General features: G+C 50.0%; 7 protein-coding genes across 9 annotated transcripts; 5 read left to right on the top strand and 2 right to left on the bottom strand.

The window, feature by feature from the left end:
* Positions 1 to 12: 12 nt before the first annotated feature.
* On the bottom strand, positions 13 to 2,370 carry TERG_07949 (uncharacterized protein; the record flags this gene model as incomplete). Its single annotated transcript, XM_003231600.1, has 1 exon — positions 13 to 2,370. The coding sequence occupies one exon, from the start codon at positions 2,368 to 2,370 to the stop codon at positions 13 to 15; it is 2,358 nt and encodes a 785-aa protein (XP_003231648.1).
* A 322-nt stretch (positions 2,371 to 2,692) lies between these two features.
* TERG_07950 (uncharacterized protein) lies at positions 2,693 to 3,864 on the top strand (the record flags this gene model as incomplete). The annotated part of the gene is made up of 5 exons (XM_003231601.1): positions 2,693 to 2,732; positions 2,789 to 2,828; positions 3,131 to 3,504; positions 3,570 to 3,778; positions 3,844 to 3,864. The coding sequence occupies 5 exons, from the start codon at positions 2,693 to 2,695 to the stop codon at positions 3,862 to 3,864; spliced, it is 684 nt and encodes a 227-aa protein (XP_003231649.1).
* A 474-nt stretch (positions 3,865 to 4,338) lies between these two features.
* On the top strand, positions 4,339 to 4,888 carry TERG_07951 (uncharacterized protein; the record flags this gene model as incomplete). Its single annotated transcript, XM_003231602.1, has 3 exons — positions 4,339 to 4,391; positions 4,487 to 4,721; positions 4,823 to 4,888. 3 exons carry the CDS (start codon positions 4,339 to 4,341, stop codon positions 4,886 to 4,888), a joined length of 354 nt encoding a protein of 117 aa, XP_003231650.1.
* Positions 4,889 to 7,103: 2,215 nt separating this feature from the next.
* On the top strand, positions 7,104 to 7,510 carry TERG_08964 (uncharacterized protein; the record flags this gene model as incomplete). Its single annotated transcript, XM_003231603.1, has 2 exons — positions 7,104 to 7,163; positions 7,220 to 7,510. 2 exons carry the CDS (start codon positions 7,104 to 7,106, stop codon positions 7,508 to 7,510), a joined length of 351 nt encoding a protein of 116 aa, XP_003231651.1.
* Positions 7,511 to 7,984: 474 nt separating this feature from the next.
* TERG_08965 (uncharacterized protein) lies at positions 7,985 to 8,374 on the top strand (the record flags this gene model as incomplete). Its single annotated transcript, XM_003231604.1, has 1 exon — positions 7,985 to 8,374. One exon carries the CDS (start codon positions 7,985 to 7,987, stop codon positions 8,372 to 8,374), a length of 390 nt encoding a protein of 129 aa, XP_003231652.1.
* A 127-nt stretch (positions 8,375 to 8,501) lies between these two features.
* Positions 8,502 to 10,045, top strand: TERG_08966 (uncharacterized protein; the record flags this gene model as incomplete). Its single annotated transcript, XM_047749024.1, has 4 exons — positions 8,502 to 8,504; positions 8,563 to 8,895; positions 8,949 to 9,357; positions 9,435 to 10,045. 4 exons carry the CDS (start codon positions 8,502 to 8,504, stop codon positions 10,043 to 10,045), a joined length of 1,356 nt encoding a protein of 451 aa, XP_047604845.1.
* A 1,027-nt stretch (positions 10,046 to 11,072) lies between these two features.
* Positions 11,073 to 15,617, bottom strand: TERG_07953 (uncharacterized protein; the record flags this gene model as incomplete). Of its 3 annotated transcripts, XM_047748855.1 has the most annotated exons (5): positions 11,073 to 11,112; positions 11,173 to 12,236; positions 12,294 to 12,653; positions 12,724 to 15,449; positions 15,512 to 15,617. In XM_047748855.1, 5 exons carry the CDS (start codon positions 15,615 to 15,617, stop codon positions 11,073 to 11,075), a joined length of 4,296 nt encoding a protein of 1,431 aa, XP_047604846.1. The 3 variants fall into 3 exon arrangements, with proteins under 3 accessions (XP_047604846.1, XP_047607425.1, XP_047607426.1); XM_047750512.1 differs by lacking the exon at positions 11,073 to 11,112 and having other exon boundaries at positions 11,169 to 12,236; XM_047750513.1 differs by lacking the exons at positions 11,073 to 11,112; positions 11,173 to 12,236 and having other exon boundaries at positions 12,288 to 12,653.
* Between the last annotated feature and the right edge of the window lie 1,518 nt (positions 15,618 to 17,135).

Below are 17,135 nucleotides of genomic sequence, written 5' to 3' on the forward strand. Positions count from 1 at the left end.
TAGCGCAGAGGCTCAGGCTGACTTTTCAGTTGCGATATCCAATCCCGTTTTGTCTTCATTGAAGATAGCGGTAGCTGTTTGACCAGAAACAACTTGTCCTCGAATGATTTTATCCGCAAGATGATTACCGATTTCCTTAGATATGAGCCTATTCAATGGTCTGGCACCATACTTGGGATCATAGCCTTTTTCACAGAGCCAGTCTTTGATTTCGTCGCTGACACTAAGGGTTATTCGCCGGTCATCTAGTCTAGCTTGGAGCTCCTTGACGCGAATGTCGACGATATCCCGGAGAGCGGATCGCGACAATCGCTTGAACAAGATGAATTCATCTATTCTGTTCAGGAACTCAGGTGGGTATGATGACTGGACAATTCCCATTACTGCTGACTTCATTTCGGGAGAGATATCCTCACCCTCAGAAGCATCTGTTGAAACAAGCACTTCAGCACCTAAGTTGGATGTAAGGACAATGAGGGTATTGCGGAAGTCGATTTTGTGACCCTGGGCGTCAGTGAGGAAGCCTTCATCCAGCACCTGAAGCAGAAGAGCAGAGATGTCACGATGAGCCTTTTCAAACTCATCGAAAAGAAGAACGGCATATGGTTTCCTGCGAACAGCTTCAGTAAGTTGGCCGGCATCATCATAACCCACGTATCCAGCTGGAGATCCGATGAGCCGGCTGACAGTATGTTTCTCCTGGAATTCACTCATATCGAAACGGACAACGGCGGTTTCAGTTGAGAAAAGGAAACCAGCCATCTTTTTGCATAATTCAGTTTTGCCAACACCGGTGGGCCCAAGAAACATGAAGGATGCTAAGGGTCTGTTTTCACCGCTGAGACCGGCTCTCTGCATCCTTACGGCGTTTGCTACCGCTTCCAAGGCTTCGTCTTGACCACGAACGGATTTGCGGAGAGTATCCTCCATGTGGATTAACTTCTCGACCTCCCCGGACATCAGTTTGTTGACCGGGATACCTGTCGTGCGAGAGACCACACCGGCAATGTCATCAGCGGTAACGGAGTCATGTAACAGGCTTTGTCCTTGCGTGCCCGTCGAACCAGTGTCGTCTTCTTGAGGCAGCTTCTTTTCCAGATTCGGGATCGTCGAATATCTCAGCTCACCGGCTTTTGCAAAGTTCCCTTCCAGCTGGGCTTGTTCTAGCTCACCCCTGGCCCGTTCCAGATCCTCCTTAGCTTGTTTGATAGCTTCAAGTTCCGCCTTCTCTTTATCCCATGCCTCGGTGAGTTTTCCGACGTCCTCTTGTTTGGATTTGAGGAGTTCTTCAAGCTTCTCCCGGCGTTCCACGCTAGCTATATCCTTTTCCTTCCGAAGAGACTCTAGCTCGATTTGGATGGTCATGATCTGCCTATCAAGTTCCTGAATGGCGTCCGGTTTCGACTCTTGCTGAAGCCGTAGGGCCGAAGCAGCTTCGTCTACTAGGTCGATAGCTTTGTCCGGAAGGAAACGATCGGTGATGTATCTATTGCTGTAGGTGGCAGCAGCAACTAGAGCACCATCAGTGATTCGGACTCCATGATGAACTTCGTATTTGTCCTTGATTCCTCGGAGGATCGAAATGGTGTCTGGAACAGTCGGTTCCTCCACTAGAATAGGTTGAAATCTTCGCGCCAGCGCAACGTCCTTTTCGATCTGCCTGTACTCATTGAGAGTGGTAGCACCACAGCATTGAAGGTCTCCTCTCGCTAGAGCAGGCTTGATAAGGTTGCTTGCATCTATACTGCCTTCTGCCTTGCCGAGACCGAGCAAGGTATGCAGCTCGTCGACGAAGAGAATGACACCGCCCTGGGCGTCTTCCACCTCTTTCAGGACGCGCTTCAGCCGCTCTTCGAAGTCACCTCTGAACTTGGCACCAGCAATCAGCTGTCCGAGATCAAGAGAGATAACTCGCTTGTTCTTGACGCTCTCAGGAACATCGCCTCTGACTATCCGCTGGGCTAACCCTTCGAGCACAGCAGTTTTGCCTGTGCCGGCCGCTCCGATGAGAACAGGGTTATTCTTCGTCCTTCTCGACAAAATTTGGATGGTTCGGTGAATTTCAGCGTCTCTACCGATAACCGGATCGAGTTTTCCGTCTTTCGCTCTCGCTGTAAGGTCGACTCCAAACTGCTCCAACGCTGGCTTCTCTGGCTCACCACCAAGATTCATTCGGTGTGTGCCGCCAGGAGGATGAGGCCTGCCATTCGCATAGTGACGCACAAAACCGGATGCAGGAACATACTGCTTCGACAGTTGCCGGGGTAGCAGGCCGTATAGGGCTCTTCGCGCGGTCGTATTAATATGAGCTGCAGCTCTGGGAGCTTGAAACAGCTGCCGGCTCCCTCGCATAACAAGACGACAAGACATGGTGTACGTCTTCACTTGCTGGAGATCGACATACCATGCGCTGCCCTTTTTATATACAAATATATATATATATATTTCCAACCTCTGCGATGGCCGTCCACGAGTCGACGGCCCTTCTCGAAGGCTCCAGAATGCGGTCCCGTCCCAGTCGTGAAGCTCTCCTTTGGTTGCCCAAGGTAACCTTCCGTCGCGGTCACCTGACCTCTCACTAAGGAAAAAATCTTTTTCTTCTTCGTTTCGATTCTTCCCCTCCATCAAAAACCATCCACGCAAGAAAGACACACTCGCAAAGCCCTTCGACGCTCCCTCAATTCACTGGACCATGGGTTTCGCCGACTTCTCTACCGACTCTGGCCTTGCCAGTGAGTGCCTCTTCGCCACCTAGCTCTGTCTGCTGGAGGCTAATCATCTTGTACAGTCGCCGACTCGTTCTTCTCGCGAAGGACCTATGTTGAGGGGTAAGCCATCACAGCTCAACCGACCTTTTTATTTCCCTGGTATCAAGTACCAAATTCCCCCAAAACACCTCTTTTTATGATGAAAGCAAGTTGGTCCGTGTTGATGAGGCGGCTTAAGACACCGCCGAGTGACTAAAACACAATTGTCCTTGTGACGTTTCTGAAAAAAAAAAAAAAAAAAAAAGTTATAAAAAGGAACATCTTCTCTGTTGCGTTGCGCTGTCCTTTTTTCTTTTGATCTTCGTTCATGCCATTGTCTATCTGTGCTCGAGATGAATGGCCAATGCTAATGTAAGTTGCAGATACGAGCCAACTCAGGCTGATGTTGTCACTTTCAAGGCCTTCAAGAGCGAGCCAGACGCCAGCAAATACCCACACGTTGCCCGTTGGTACAAGCACGCTGCCTCCTTTGAATCGGAGTTTGCTACTCTTCCAGGAGATGCTTCCAAGGAATATACTGCCTATGGCCCAGAGAACAGCGAGCTGCCAATAAACACCAAGGAAGAGGCCCCAGCTGCTGAAGATGAAGATGATATCGACCTCTTCGACAGTGAAGACGAGGACCCAGAGGTTGTTGCTGAGCGAGAGCGTAACCTTGCTGCCTACAGAGCTAAGAAGGCCAGCAAGCCCAAGCCAATTGCCAAGTCCATCGTCACCCTTGACGTCAAGCCATGGGGTATGTCTGATACGGTCCTCTACTCTACTTGTTTCCCATATACTGACCCCACTTCTTCTTATTAGATGATGAGACCAACTTGACCGAGCTTGAGGCTCACGTACGATCCATTGAGAAGGATGGTCTCGTATGGTCTGGCTCCAAACTTGTCCCCGTTGGCTTCGGTATCAAGAAGCTCCAGATCAACCTTGTCATCGAGGATGAGAAGATCTCCCTCTCCGACCTGCAGGAGGAGATTGAGGGCTTCGAGGACCACGTCCAGTCCACCGATGTTGTGAGTTTTAATTTGCCCTTCTTCTATAAACCCGCTCGGCAGAAGCTAACTCACTCAAACTCCAGGCTGCCATGCAAAAGCTTTAAGTTAAAACAACCAACAAAAAAAAATGGTAAAAAAAAAATACCACGTCGAGTAACCTCGCGTTTTAACATGTTATGAAACAGCTGATGAAGAGCAGGCGGGGATCATGAACTTTTGGCTCTAGGACGCCGAATATTCCCTTTGTCGAAAGCACGCATAGTACTGAAAATGCTAGATATTCCTGCTTATGTTTATTGACGTTAATGAAAATTCAAATGACTCGACCAGTAGATTTGCTGCCTCTCATGCCATGGAGTAGTTTGAATTCATCTTGTAGAACGTTAGAATCAACTTGCTGACGCTTATCGGGCAGCAAATTTATCGAAGCTAAAAAAATATGATGCAAACAGGACAAACATCCACCAAGCTCATCCTTCGAAGCGTCAGCCATAACAACTCGCAGTGTTAATATCGTAACCACCAGCAACAAACGTCAACAAGATACCAAAGCGCAACATATAGCTCTGCCGCAGATAATGAGCTTATCTCGCCTAATAGTAGGCTTCGGCCTGCTTCTCCTCGCCCATGCGTACGTGTGAGAGAACCGACCTTGCATCCCCTAATTTAAACCGCAGGATATAATCGTGTACTTATGCGGGATAGCTAACTATAGCTTACTACTAGGGGTTACTCTACACATGAACATTCGACATTATACGGCAGCCTCCATTCTCTCCCGGCGGATATCACGCTCGAGACGCTTGTGTCGGTGATAATGGTGATGGCAGGATTGGTTATGGGATCTGAGAAGCTACGGCCGATTAGCTGGAGTTCTTGGGCAGGCGAGATAGAGAAGCGAGGCGGTGCGGAAAACCCGTTTAAAGGACTAGAAGAACGGATGGGATTTCTTGATATCAGGGTTTGTTCTGCCAGGAGCTGACACTCGGCTGTGGACGGGATGAGTGTATACGTCGTTCTGCGGGCTACGTTTTGCTAATTTGTCTGGATTCTCTTTTCTAGGCCAAGCGAAGGGAGTTTGCGGACTGGATTCGTGAGAAAGGCGTATCTGCTGACTTGAAGCAGTAGATGTTGCATGTGTATCTGTGGCTGGACGAATATCGAGTGTGTTTATCATCACATATCAACAGAATCAGAGATGGCATACTCCATCGGAGTAGACTCCGTGCACTCCAAAACTATGATTAGTGGTCATTTGACGTAATGCCGTGGCCATGCGTAATTGAAGTGCAGAGCCATTTCCGTCGAGGGTCGAGATTGGAGTGGCTGGTTGCAATTTGCGTTGATATGGAAGTATCTCCGCATATGCAGGCAAGCTGCTGCCCCAACCTCAAACGGGGGGAGATGGATGGATATGCAATCTTGGCAGCTGGAACTTGCTCGAAATATCGTCCCGCTCTCTGTAAGATAGCAGTATTGACTCAGTAGCGTCTCCTCCGAAACGGTACTTAAACGGCGAAACTACGGATAACCCAGAGAATTGACGCTGTTTTGCCCAGAGAGCCATGGCCAGTATTACTATATATAGGGAATGAGCCGGAGTCAGATAATATTATGATAGGCATATATACTCCCTCACACATCCATCCCCCCGAGGATTTTATGCGTGGCGATGGTGAAACTGATGCTGCTCTGCTGCCAGCCTGACCGTAGCCAATACTGGGGGACCTGGATGCCCCGAATATAATAAGTCTGTGAGCATTAATTAACGACGGGGATGTGCAAGAGCCCTGTCAGCCATATGTTCCTCATGCGCACCAAAAGGGGAGAGAAGCATATTAAGCAATTTGGCACTTGGGCAACTTCTCCATAGTCAAGACCGAGCTGTTGAAGAAGCCCAATCAACATATAACGATGTAACGCATTTATCAGGCTCCATAATGAATAATATCGAAGAGATATCCGTATGGAGTACTCCGTACGAAGCAGCACAAGATGGAAAGCTGAAAGGCCAAGAAGACGCAGGAACATCGAATTAGCTAACACGAAAGCTCCAGAAGAAAGTAGAAACGTCCGTCTTCGATTGGCTTCTTTTTCCAAGGATCCAGGATAGCCCGTATGTACTCTGTTCTCCGTTAGCGACCAGTCGAGCTTGTCTTTCCCTCAAATTCTTTCCTCTCATCGTTTTCGAGGCGAAAGGCTTGAGTTAGTAGCGTAAGGGCTGGCTAGTGTTGGTGCGATGGAACGTCTCAGACCACAGGCGAGAAGGCAGACTGGTTCCATATTTTCCCGGTCATTTATTGTTCACGCCAGACCCGCGCCGGCAGGGCGAGAATTCGAACCGCAAAGCTCCATTTTCTGTAAATTAACCAGTCTGCGTCTAAGGACGAAATTTTCCGTTTTCTTTTGCTCGGTCCTTCCTCCCTTTCTCTCTTCGCCGTTGCAAGGTGAGACCTTTTGCGCTGTTGTGGGATTCTGGTTGGAAGGGATGCATGATTGGCCTGTTTCTATATTTATGGCTGGAGCTGACGAATGCGTTTCCCCCCTAAGCTTTTGCTTTGGCTAGTAAGATCGCTTGCTCTTCCGTATGGAGAATAGATAACACGACAGGGTGGTTGGGCTGGCTAGATGCATGACAAGGCGCAGTTGATGCCGTGACAAAGACAAGGGGGGGACCTCAACATCCAACCTCTTCGTCTTAATATGCTGCGGCAGGCAAGTCCGTACCCAGCCGTGGGAGGAGGAGTTGTCGTGTTTGCTTGGTGGCTGGACAAGTTGCGACACTTTCCCGTTCTTTTCTCCGTACCTTGTGTATCCAAGACCAAGGCGGTCGACCAACTTGCTTTCGTGGCAGACGGGCGGTTTAAGCGTTCAAACTGTCAACCGCCCAACAGGAAATGCGCCGGATGGCCGGTCAACCAGCGGATTCTGGAAAAAGAAACAAGACTGATGAGTCCATATTGGCTGTCCGTGGAGCCTGCCCCTGGTCCACTTCGCAATATATTATCCAGCGAGCCGCAGGTGAAACCAGAGGAAGATCGACTTTGAAATGCGCCACTCAAGCAAGGCAAAATTACGAATCACAGGGGAACCTTTGTGCTTCGTTGTCTAGCCATCGGTCTTTTCTTTTTTTTTTTTTCGTTGCCGTGTCCACCTTATAAATATTCCCCATCCCTTCTCTGTCTTGTTTCTCCTTTCTTCCTCTCTCCTTTTCCCATATATATCTCTCATCCACGACTTGCCAACAACAGCTGTACTCGAGCACATACCAAATCTCGAACTTCCAAGACATCCATTCATTCATCGTCCGAGTTCAGCTCAACAAGAAAAACCACACATCAAAATGCGTTTCTCCGCTGTTTCCATCCTTGCCCTGGCCACCGTTGCCATGGCCAAGTCTGAGGTATGTCCATGTCTGTATCTTGTGCAATTTCCAGCTGCTAACGTATCTTCCTTCAGTCTGTCGAAGGGAAGATGTCCATCCTCCCATTCACCAGCAGCATGGTCATGACCACTGCCCCTGCCCCATACCCAACTGGCGGCAGCCCAACTGGCATGCCTGGAACTGGCACTGGCTCTTCCACTATGCCACACAACTCTACCAGCACTGCTGAGACCAGCACCCGAACCGGCTCTGGCCCATCCTCTTCCATGACCAGTACCTCCACCTCGACTGGCCTTGCTGCCACCGCCGGCCCAGCCATTGCCGGTGTTATCGGTGGTGCTGCCGTCGTTGCTGCTTTCCTTTAAAATGCATTCATTCTTCTGCCATGGGAGGGTTCCCTGTTTCTCTGGATGACATTAAGCCTTAATCGGTCCTAAGAAACGGGAATAATCAGGACAATTGACCTTCCGTTATTCTTGTTGTTACTTCTTCCATCCATCAATGTAGACCCTTTTTCTGTACTATTTTCCTTTAATTTAATATACCACGCATGTTTACTTTACTCGGCGTTGGGCCCTTTCCCGCGGTTGGGTGGCCTCAGAAATGGAATGTTTTTTTTTTTTTCTGGAACAAAATATTGTTGTGATGTTGCCATTCATTCGGTCGTGGGCTCTTTAATTTCGATCCCTTCATGAGCCTTTTCGACTGCCTTTAATATTATTGTGATATATGCTCCGTAGTTGTTGCTAGAATATAAAGATACGTTAGCCTTTATACTTCGATGCTTACATCAACAAACAAGCCACCAGCGTTCATCGGCCTTGGGATGCCTCTTATCAATGCCCTGCCGCCAGCTGTTGACAGGAGGGGCACTCTCACAGCGCGCCAGGGGTCCCTCGCTGCCCCCGGCAACCCGTCCGCCCGCCATGCGCGGCCGTTCTTCAGCGCCAGGCGTGATGTTGTTCGGTCGCTGCAAGCTTGAAGCCGGCGAGAAACGCGAAATCAACAAGTCGCGGCGCCGTTTTCGTGACTATTTAACCCTTTTGGGCCTAGCGCCCGTCGCCCCCCAACCTCGCATCAAAACAAACATGACGAAGTTCGACGAAGATCAACCAAAACAACAACAACAACAACAACAACGACGACGACACTGCCGCCGACAAACAGCAAACATCCGCGCCGCCAGCAACTTGAGACAAGCAAGAGGAGGATACCGGCACGAAGAGTAGCGACTGCTGCGTGGTACGAAGACGCCGCAGGATATTTGCTCCCCTCCGCTGCTGTGTTCGTGGAAGAAGCCAGCTAGCTGGACGCACACAGACTACCCGGCACGCTTGTCACAGCCGAGACGGCAAGATGGTATGACCCCTTGATGATGATGATGTCAAGCACGCGGCATGGCTAACAGCCTCTCTAGGCTTCCAACTTGAAGCGTTTAGCTAGGGAGCATGCCTCGCTCCATCACCAGGGCCTCCCGCCATACTACTGCTTTCCCAGCTCCAACCCCGCTGGCCCAGATAGTTTGACGCAGCTCACCGTGCTGCTTACCGGGCCATCGGGGACACCTTACTCGCAGGGACTTTGGCGTCTGCAGCTTCGTCTGCCGGAAGACTACCCCTCAAGCCCGCCCAAGGCGTTTTTCAAAACACGAATATGGCACCCAAATGTCGAGGAATCAACTGGTGCCGTCTGTGTGGACACGCTAAAGAGAGACTGGGATCCAAAGCTTACACTGAATGATATCCTGATCGTAAGTGTCTTTTACTCTTGACGGATTGAGAATGTGCTAATGGCTAGCTCTAGACGATATCGTGTCTTTTGATACATCCAAACCCTGATTCAGCACTAAACGCCACTGCCGGTGCTTTGCTGCAGGAAAACTACGAGTCATTCGCTCGGCAAGCGAAGCTGATGACCTCTATCCATGCTCCTATTCCAGCAGAAATGAAAGACCAAGTGAATGAAGCCAAAAGAGATGACGACGTTACTGCCAGTTCAACTGGTGAAGAGCAAAGCAGCTCGAATAGAGACGTGCCAGTGCAGACAGTCATCATGAAACGAAAACAGCAATCAACCCCACCATTGCTGGAAGAACAACAACCCGCGTCGGAACACCAAGTGAATCAGCCAACTGAGGACTCAGATTCAGATGCAGACGCGGACTCGGATTCAGAAAATTCAGCATCAAAGGAGAATGATCCAACACTTTCAAGTTCGCCTGTCATAATGCCTGTCCGCAGCCCACGTAGCGTCCTTGGGAACGCCCCTTATCCGTCCTCTCTGTGGCAGAGGAACCAGAGCTCGTTCTGGTAAATGATTCCTCCGACGACGAAGGGGACGCAAACCAGCCGCCAGAGTTCAGTGGTATGACAGCCTCGGAGAAGAACGTAGCAGCCAACAGCCCCGACTTCGCAGCTACCATAAGCAGAAACAGGTCAAATTCAAAACATCAACACCAACACCGCATCCCGTCTTTAAATGATCAATCACTCCTTCTCCAACCGCGCCGAAAAGCTCCTAAACTCTCCGATTCGACAGCGAAGCGGTCATGCATTAATATGGCCCCAGTCAGCGTCTTGGCTCCTGCGAAGACAGCGGCTGAGAGGAAGCGAAGCTCCGCCGGGTCAGACGGTGGCAATTACGCGAATGCGAAACCGCTCAGCCCAATCATAAGTGTCGCTACGGCCACCATGACCACCAAGGAGACAAACATGAAGCAGGCCGGTGGTCCAGCACCTTTCCTGACAAGTAAAGTCGAAGCCTCGTTTTCAATGGACGATAAACTGTCTGTTCGAAGCAGCCTTGCGCCCCTTCCCCTGGCTAGGAAACCGCAACACCAACATACCTTGAGTAATCTAACGGTCAGACCGAAGCCCCGGACGGGTCTTAGGAGGTTGTAATTGATGGTGTTTCTGCAGCTAGTTTGTTTCATCCCTCTTTTTCTCCCTTCCCTGCATTGAGACATGCATGCATATTTAACGAGAGCAATTGGTTTTTACTTACGATTATGATAATGATGGGTTGGGATGGACTGGTCCGGCATATTACGGTTGGAGGATGCAATTGCGTTATTTGGCTACTTGGCTGTATTGTGCTGCCGCAGTCCAAAAAAAAAAAAATCCACGATAATCAATCAACTAAATTAGTACCTAGGCGGTTCTTTAATCGACGTGTTTTACAAAAGAGCTGAGTTAACGAGTGACTATTTTTGTATTAGGACTGACTGACTATGTAAACATTAAGTCGCAGTATTGATAACAAGCCTGGGGTTTAACGATAATAATGGTAAGAACAAGGTCACAATGTAACAAATTGATAAGGACAAAAAGACACCATATTAGATAAACAGCTTGTTGCCAACACAACACACACACTCCCTTGTGGCCAAACTGGTAAAAATGCAGGAGCAAATGCGTATAACTTATATTTTTTTGGCGAGAGGTTTTGTAGATGGGGTGGGTAATCGTCCTGAAAATCGAGGGGTACTGGCGCAAAGGGACTTCACCTATTCCTCCCTTTCATTATATAGTTCAAGTCGAAGTGCGTTCTGCTCCAGATTCAGGAACACCTTTCCAGGCACGATAAGGGGATGATGTATCATGACTAGATACCATAAAAAGATAAAAAGAACAAAAGCAGCTAACGCCCGCAATGAGTATCCGATACCGATGATGGAGTGAAAGAGCGACATGTGTGATTCAAATCACACTGAAGAAAAACAGATCGATTGCTGTTAATGAGCGGAATTCATCTTGGATAAGTAAAGATAGTATTGAACGTCCTGGCAACGATTTGATTGACAGTGGAAGCCACTGCCAATGTCATTATATTTTGATAAGAGTGTTTTCAACCGACAGCAATGGTGGAATTGAAATCCGATCCAGTACTTGAGGTCGACCCAATGATCGTATTCTTTTTTTTTTTTTTTTACAAAGCGTAAGGGTTCATAGATCGAATAGTCAAGCAACTATAAATGATTATTAATAATGAGATCATTAGAAGCAGTAGAGTAGAGAGTAAAACTTACGGTGGGCTCTTGCTGAGATCGATCTTGAGAATGATTGGAACGCGGGCCAATTCCCTGACATCCTGGATATACTCTCCATCCTCTTCGCGCAATTCGAAAAGATGGCCATATTTCTCTTTCGGGCTCAATTCTACAATTTCACCATCCTCGCCATCCTCACCATTCTCCGCATTCTGAGTATTTTTAGTATTTTCGCCACCCTCGGCATCTTCGTCATTGGTAGTCTCGCCCGCAGTAGTTGCAATTCTGGGGTCGGATTGAGTACGGTGAGGTGGGTGTGCAGGACCATTTCGTGGAGAAGGTGGCATGCTCTGTGTGGAACGGTCAGGGGAGTTAAGAGACACTCCGGCGAAGGAGTCAGTGAGAGCATCCTCATCATCATCAAACAAAGCATCAACGTCATTTGGAGAGACAGTGTTGGTCTCGGTGCTGATTCGCTGGGCTTCTTCCCTCTCCTGTTCTCTCTTTCGAGCTTCCTCCGCTTCACGGGCGGCAGCAGCCTGGCTAGCGGCACGTCCACTGAGAGTTGACTTGGGACGCTCATCCTCGGGGATGTAGGTAGAGGACGGAACGCCCTTCTCCCAGTACAACTCTAGGACGCGGTCATCCTTGCGGAACTCTGCCTTCTTAAGAGGGAGTTGGTCACAGTGGACACGCTTCTCACAGCCATACTCGGGAATCAGAACGTCAAAGGCAGACTCATATACGCAGAGGACGATACCCTCGGCAATGAGGTCGCCGTCACTTTCTTTTCTCTTCTTCTCCATAGCGTGGCACGCTTCAAAGTGCACACTCTGCTCCTGTGCATTTTGAGCAGAGTCTTTCCTGCTGTTAAGGTAGTTAAGTGCCTTGTAGTCTAATTCATCTTGCCACTCTGTTGTTCCTGCCAATGCTGCCTCTAGCTGTCTGTGGACAACAATGTCGGCATAGCGACGGGATGGATTAGTGAAGTGAGTGTAAAGTGACAAGTTAAGCATGTAGTGAGAACGGTGCTCTTCCCGGACAGTTGGAGGGGTGTAATATTTTCCACGGCTCAAGGTCTTGAGCAAGAGTGTCTCCATACTCTAGAAAAATCATGTTAATATAGTGGTTGTTATGAATAATGATGATTGGGTTCATACCTTCCGCACGTCATCATTTTCCACCTTGAAAAGACTGTTCTGCAGTGTGCCACTGCTAGTAGGATCAATGTTGTACCCAAGTTTGGACATGCGCTCGACAAATGTGCCTAGTCGTCTAAAGTTGGGCGAAGCCTGTCGACGGAGAAGGGCATGCTCAGGGAAGGCCTCGAAGATCTTCCTCGCAACATAATGATTAGCCATGTAAGTGAGCTCATCAATAGCTTCACGACCCGGGGAGGCATTAAATATGTTCTGCTGGACAGGAACATTCTCGTCATCAAGCTGGTATAAGAGGCGGAGAGGGCGCAATTTTTCCGCACGGTGTCCAAGACGAGCATCGCGAAGTTTGTTAGAGACATCCTATGAAAGTAGGGATTTAGTAAGGCCGTCTTGGTTTACCTGAATAGTATGATAGACAGTGGATACTTACAGCCAATAATTTAATGTCCTTGACAGAGACACCATCGACTTCAACTTGCCCAGTCCCTTTGATGATTTTATCGAGCTCGGCATAACTCAGCTTTCCTTTGCTATTGACAATACTCTTGCCAATCCAGGGCTGATCGACAATCTTGCCAGACTCAACAACAACTTGGAGCAGGACGCTCACAGCGAGACGATCGTTTCCAGGCAAGAGAGCCATGACTTTCTGGGCCAAGTGTGGCGGGAGCATATCCACAATGCGATTCATCAAAAAGGCACTGGACACACGCTTCTTAGCCTCGCGTTCAACCGCACCACTAGGATCAACAAAGCGAGCGACATCAGCAACATGAATACCGATCTCTACTGTATTGTCGTCAAGTCGTCTGATATGGAAGGCATTGTCCATTGCCTTGCCTCCATTGGGATCAATAGTGAAAACGTTGTATTCACGGAAATCTGTGCGGGAAGCAAGAGACTGGGGATCCTCTTGTCCAACGGACCAATCTTCGAATCCAACCTTGTCAAGAACAGAAGCTGGGAAATCCTCGGCAGCGAAGTTGTTGTCTCTGAGCAAGGCATCAATCTCAACCTTCAGGTTGCCCATTGGACCAAGCTGCTCGCAAAGGGTTCCAAATGGATGGAGCGAGGTGATGGGCCATCGTTTGACAGTAGCAACGAAAATAGTGTTTGCGTAGTCTGCGTGACGGTCAACGAAGTCACGAGGTGCCTGCTCGGTTGGAATAGCGATCAAAGGTACACGCTTGTCGGTGGGCTTGAACCAAACAATCTTTGGTCGCTCCTGGTGGCGCTCATGCTGAGGACGTCCGGAGTAGCCGTCTCTGGCCTGTCTTTCGGCTTCCTGCTTTTCCTTGGTTGCCTGGCTGCTGGGTCGAAGAAGGCCCAAGGAGCCAGCGAAGATCTGGTGGGCCGCACGGTCAACGACAGCAATGATATGACCTGCGTACAAGGGTTTGTGCTCATCGCTGATCTCATCTTCTTCGACAAGAAGCAAGCTCTGACCTTCGACTTCGACGTCATCATTCTTCTTCTGGGTGGGACGCTGGCGAAGACTACCTCTGCGGCGAATGCTACCGTCAGGGCCAATTTGCTGGATGTCAGCAGTAGCATTGGAGTCGGAGCGGCCACCTCGGTCAAGACCAGCCGTGCTTCCGCTTCTGGTATCAATATCCTTGCGCTTCTTCTTTTCTTCCTTTTCGCGCTTCTGGCTCCAGACTTCATCAACATCGAGGAGCTCGACGGCAACAAGATCACCCTCGAGTGCTCGATTTCTGTCCTTGCTACCGCAGATGAAGATATCAGCGTCAAGATCAGAACAGGTAACATATGCGTCTGAACGGTTTTTCTTGTTTACGCGAAGGATGCCAGTCACCAGCTTACCCTCCTCGAAGAGATCAGGAAGCATTGTCTGAGCAAGGTATGGAGTGAACAGAGTTTTGCGATTCTGCTGTGCCTGCGTTTGTGATTGCTGTTGCGGCTGAGAGGCTTGCTGCTGACCAACCAATTGCAGGTTCTGTGGCAAGGAACCGAGCTGTCCGCTCTGCAAGGCTTGGAGCTGTGCCAGTTGAAGGGCATTATTGTGAAGTAACTGCTGTTGTTGGCCCTGGTACATCTGAGGCAAGACAACTTGACCCTGAGGAAGCTGGAAAAGCTGCTGGGTGTTGGGGAATTGGAAAGCGGACATGGAGCTCACAGATCCCCTGGAACGGTGACCTGGTTGGAAGCCGCTACCGCTTTGCTGCGGCTGGGGAGAGAGGCCACTAATGCTGGCTCGGGGATCCTGGTTGCCACTGCCGCTGCTGGCGGTGTTTGGTGCGCCTCCCTGCTGGCGCCAGTTGCTATCAAAGTTTCTTGAGCCGCTGCGTCCATGGCTGGCGTGACTGGTTCTTCGTCCAGAATCAGGTCCAGGTGAGCCGGAAGATTCACCGCCTTGGGGGAACTGGAACGAGGGAGCATTTCTCCCGGGGTACTGGCGAGCATTACCTACAGCCATGGACTGGCTGCGTAGATGAGCATTACGGATATTTCCAGAGCGTTGAGCACCAAGTCCCGCTGCCAGAGGTGAAGGCATCGGTGCTGCAGAACTAGCGACATCTCCTGGATTGCCATCGTTGGCGTCACCCTGACCCTGACCTTGACCTCCAGAAGGACCTGGAGCTCCGGCACCTCCTGGGATGGGGAACTTGAAGGCGCCGGCGGTCTGCCTTTGCTGAGCCAATTCCGCGGCCCTTCTGGCTTCAGGCAAAGCGAGCGAGTGCCGACGATGGTGGCTTCCTCCGGCAAGAACAGCCCCCCTGCGAGATTGGTTGTTATTGTTATTATTATTATTATTGTTGCTATTGTTGTTGTTTTCACGGCCTTGGCCTCCACGGCTCTGTGCATTTTCGCCATACTGAGAACCAGACGCCCCGGAAGATGGGGCGGGCGGTGGTCCCATGCCAACATTTGGCAGGGCCGATTGATTACGGCGATGAGAGGACTGGCCGGGGACTCCAAGCTGCTGTTGGCCTTGCATTTGAGGGAATTGAAAACCTACGGGCATGACACCTTGGCCTTGCATTTGAGGATAAGCAAGGGGCTGCATCTGCTGCATCTGTTGCTGGGGTATCATGCCGATATTCAAGAACTGCTGATTTTGCTGCTGCTGGGCGGCAATCTGCTGCTGGTGTTGCTGAAGAACTTCAATTTGCTGTTGTAGAGCAAGTTGTTCCACTATTCAAAACGGGTTAGCTGATGATGTCTCCTCCTATGAAGTGAATGTATAGCCCACGTACTAATTAAGGGGGTCATTTCCGAGGGGCTGCGTCGATGAGCAATGTGGATGGGGCGGCCATTCGCCCTGGGAGGGCCAGAATTGCCCTGGGAACCCTGGGAATCCATAACGACAGGAACTTTTTCTTTTTTTCGGTGCTACTGACAAAGTCCAAAAAAAGGGCACAAATGTCCCAATTGAGTTATGTTCGGTAACGTGGTAACGAGACTAGAGAAGGTAGTCTACTCGACAACCAAAAGCACCACAGAAGTGAGCTGATCCTGGCGTTTGTCTGTCAAGTGAGATGAGTTAGAATTAAGTTGACCATGCCACTGAAGAGCAATGAGTACTGCCAACAGTTTTTTTTTTTTTAAATCACAAGCGATGGGATTCAAACTACTAAGGGTTAAAAAAAAAGGGCGGAGGACTGAGAGAAAGGGTGTCTCCGTGGGTTGGGCAGGTAAAACAAGTATCAAGTATGCCGTATTCTGTGAATGTGATCCAAGATGTGTGCAGTTGTTTTTTGGTATGCTGTGTGTCTCTCGTTTGTTTATGTTGACTCGGAGCCAAAATATGCAAAGCTTCTAGGAAGGAATGGACAGGACGAAGGGCCGTAGAAGCTGAGGAGGCAGGGAAGGAAGCAGGTGGCGGAGGAGAAGAGGAGGAGGAGGAGGAGGAAGCAAATAGCAGCCTTTTCAGCTTCTCTTCGTTCGTCGTCTTCTTCCTCTTCTTCTGCGGATTGCCTTTGCTGCTTGGCTGATGATCTGCCGCGGCTTGACGCTGGATGGGTGGTGGGTGGTGCTGGTGGAGAGAGCTCCGACGAGGCCACCACAGCGTAGCAAGCTGCACCCCAGGAGGTCGACGGGAGCTCGGACAAGGGCTGAGCTCGTCTCCGGCGCTTGATCTCGGGCAGACGAGAGTGCGTAGGCTGTATAGCAGCACCAGTTGAATGAGGGTGGATGTTGGGCGTGGGGGAGGCGACAGGAGGCGAACGAGGACGGCCGTCCGAGACACCAACAAAAGGAGAGGCTAACAAGCCGGCAGACACAGGCAAAGGAGAGACGGCCAGGATGCGGATGCGGCCAACGACAGCAACGAGGTATGAACAAGGACAGGAAATGGGAAGAAGAATGAAGAGAGAAGAGAGAGAGGGAGGGAGAGGGCAGAGAGAGGAAGAGAGGGTGGTTGATGGAGGTGATGGAGCGAGGTTGACGGCGGCGGCGCGACGGTTTTTAGGAGGTTTTTGTTGTTCCCGTTTAGGCTTGGGGGGGCAAAGGGCAGGGCTTGGCGGGCAGCGGCAGACTTACAGAACGTCAGAGCCAGCGAGCCTGACTGCGGGCTGATTAAAGGCTGATTAATGCAGATTACAGCGGATTACTGGCTGGTTTGGAGGAGGTGATTCGACGGGAGAGGTGGGTGTAGAAGGGGGGAGGTTGTTTGTAGTAACTATAGGGGTAAGGAGTCGGTGGTGATGATGTTGCTGGTGACAGGGTGGTTGAGGTTCAACGGTTTGGAACGAAGGGACAAGGAGGAAACGGTGAAGTGCGGGTGGCAGAGAGAAGAGAAGAAGAGAGCAGGAAGAGCGTCTACGATGAAATCTACGCCGTTTTATATCTACTCTGGCAGGACGACATTGGACGGGCTGA

Source organism: Trichophyton rubrum (assembly GCF_000151425.1).
Source record: "Trichophyton rubrum CBS 118892 genomic scaffold supercont2.11, whole genome shotgun sequence".
Taxonomy (NCBI): Eukaryota; Fungi; Ascomycota; class Eurotiomycetes; order Onygenales; family Arthrodermataceae; genus Trichophyton; species Trichophyton rubrum.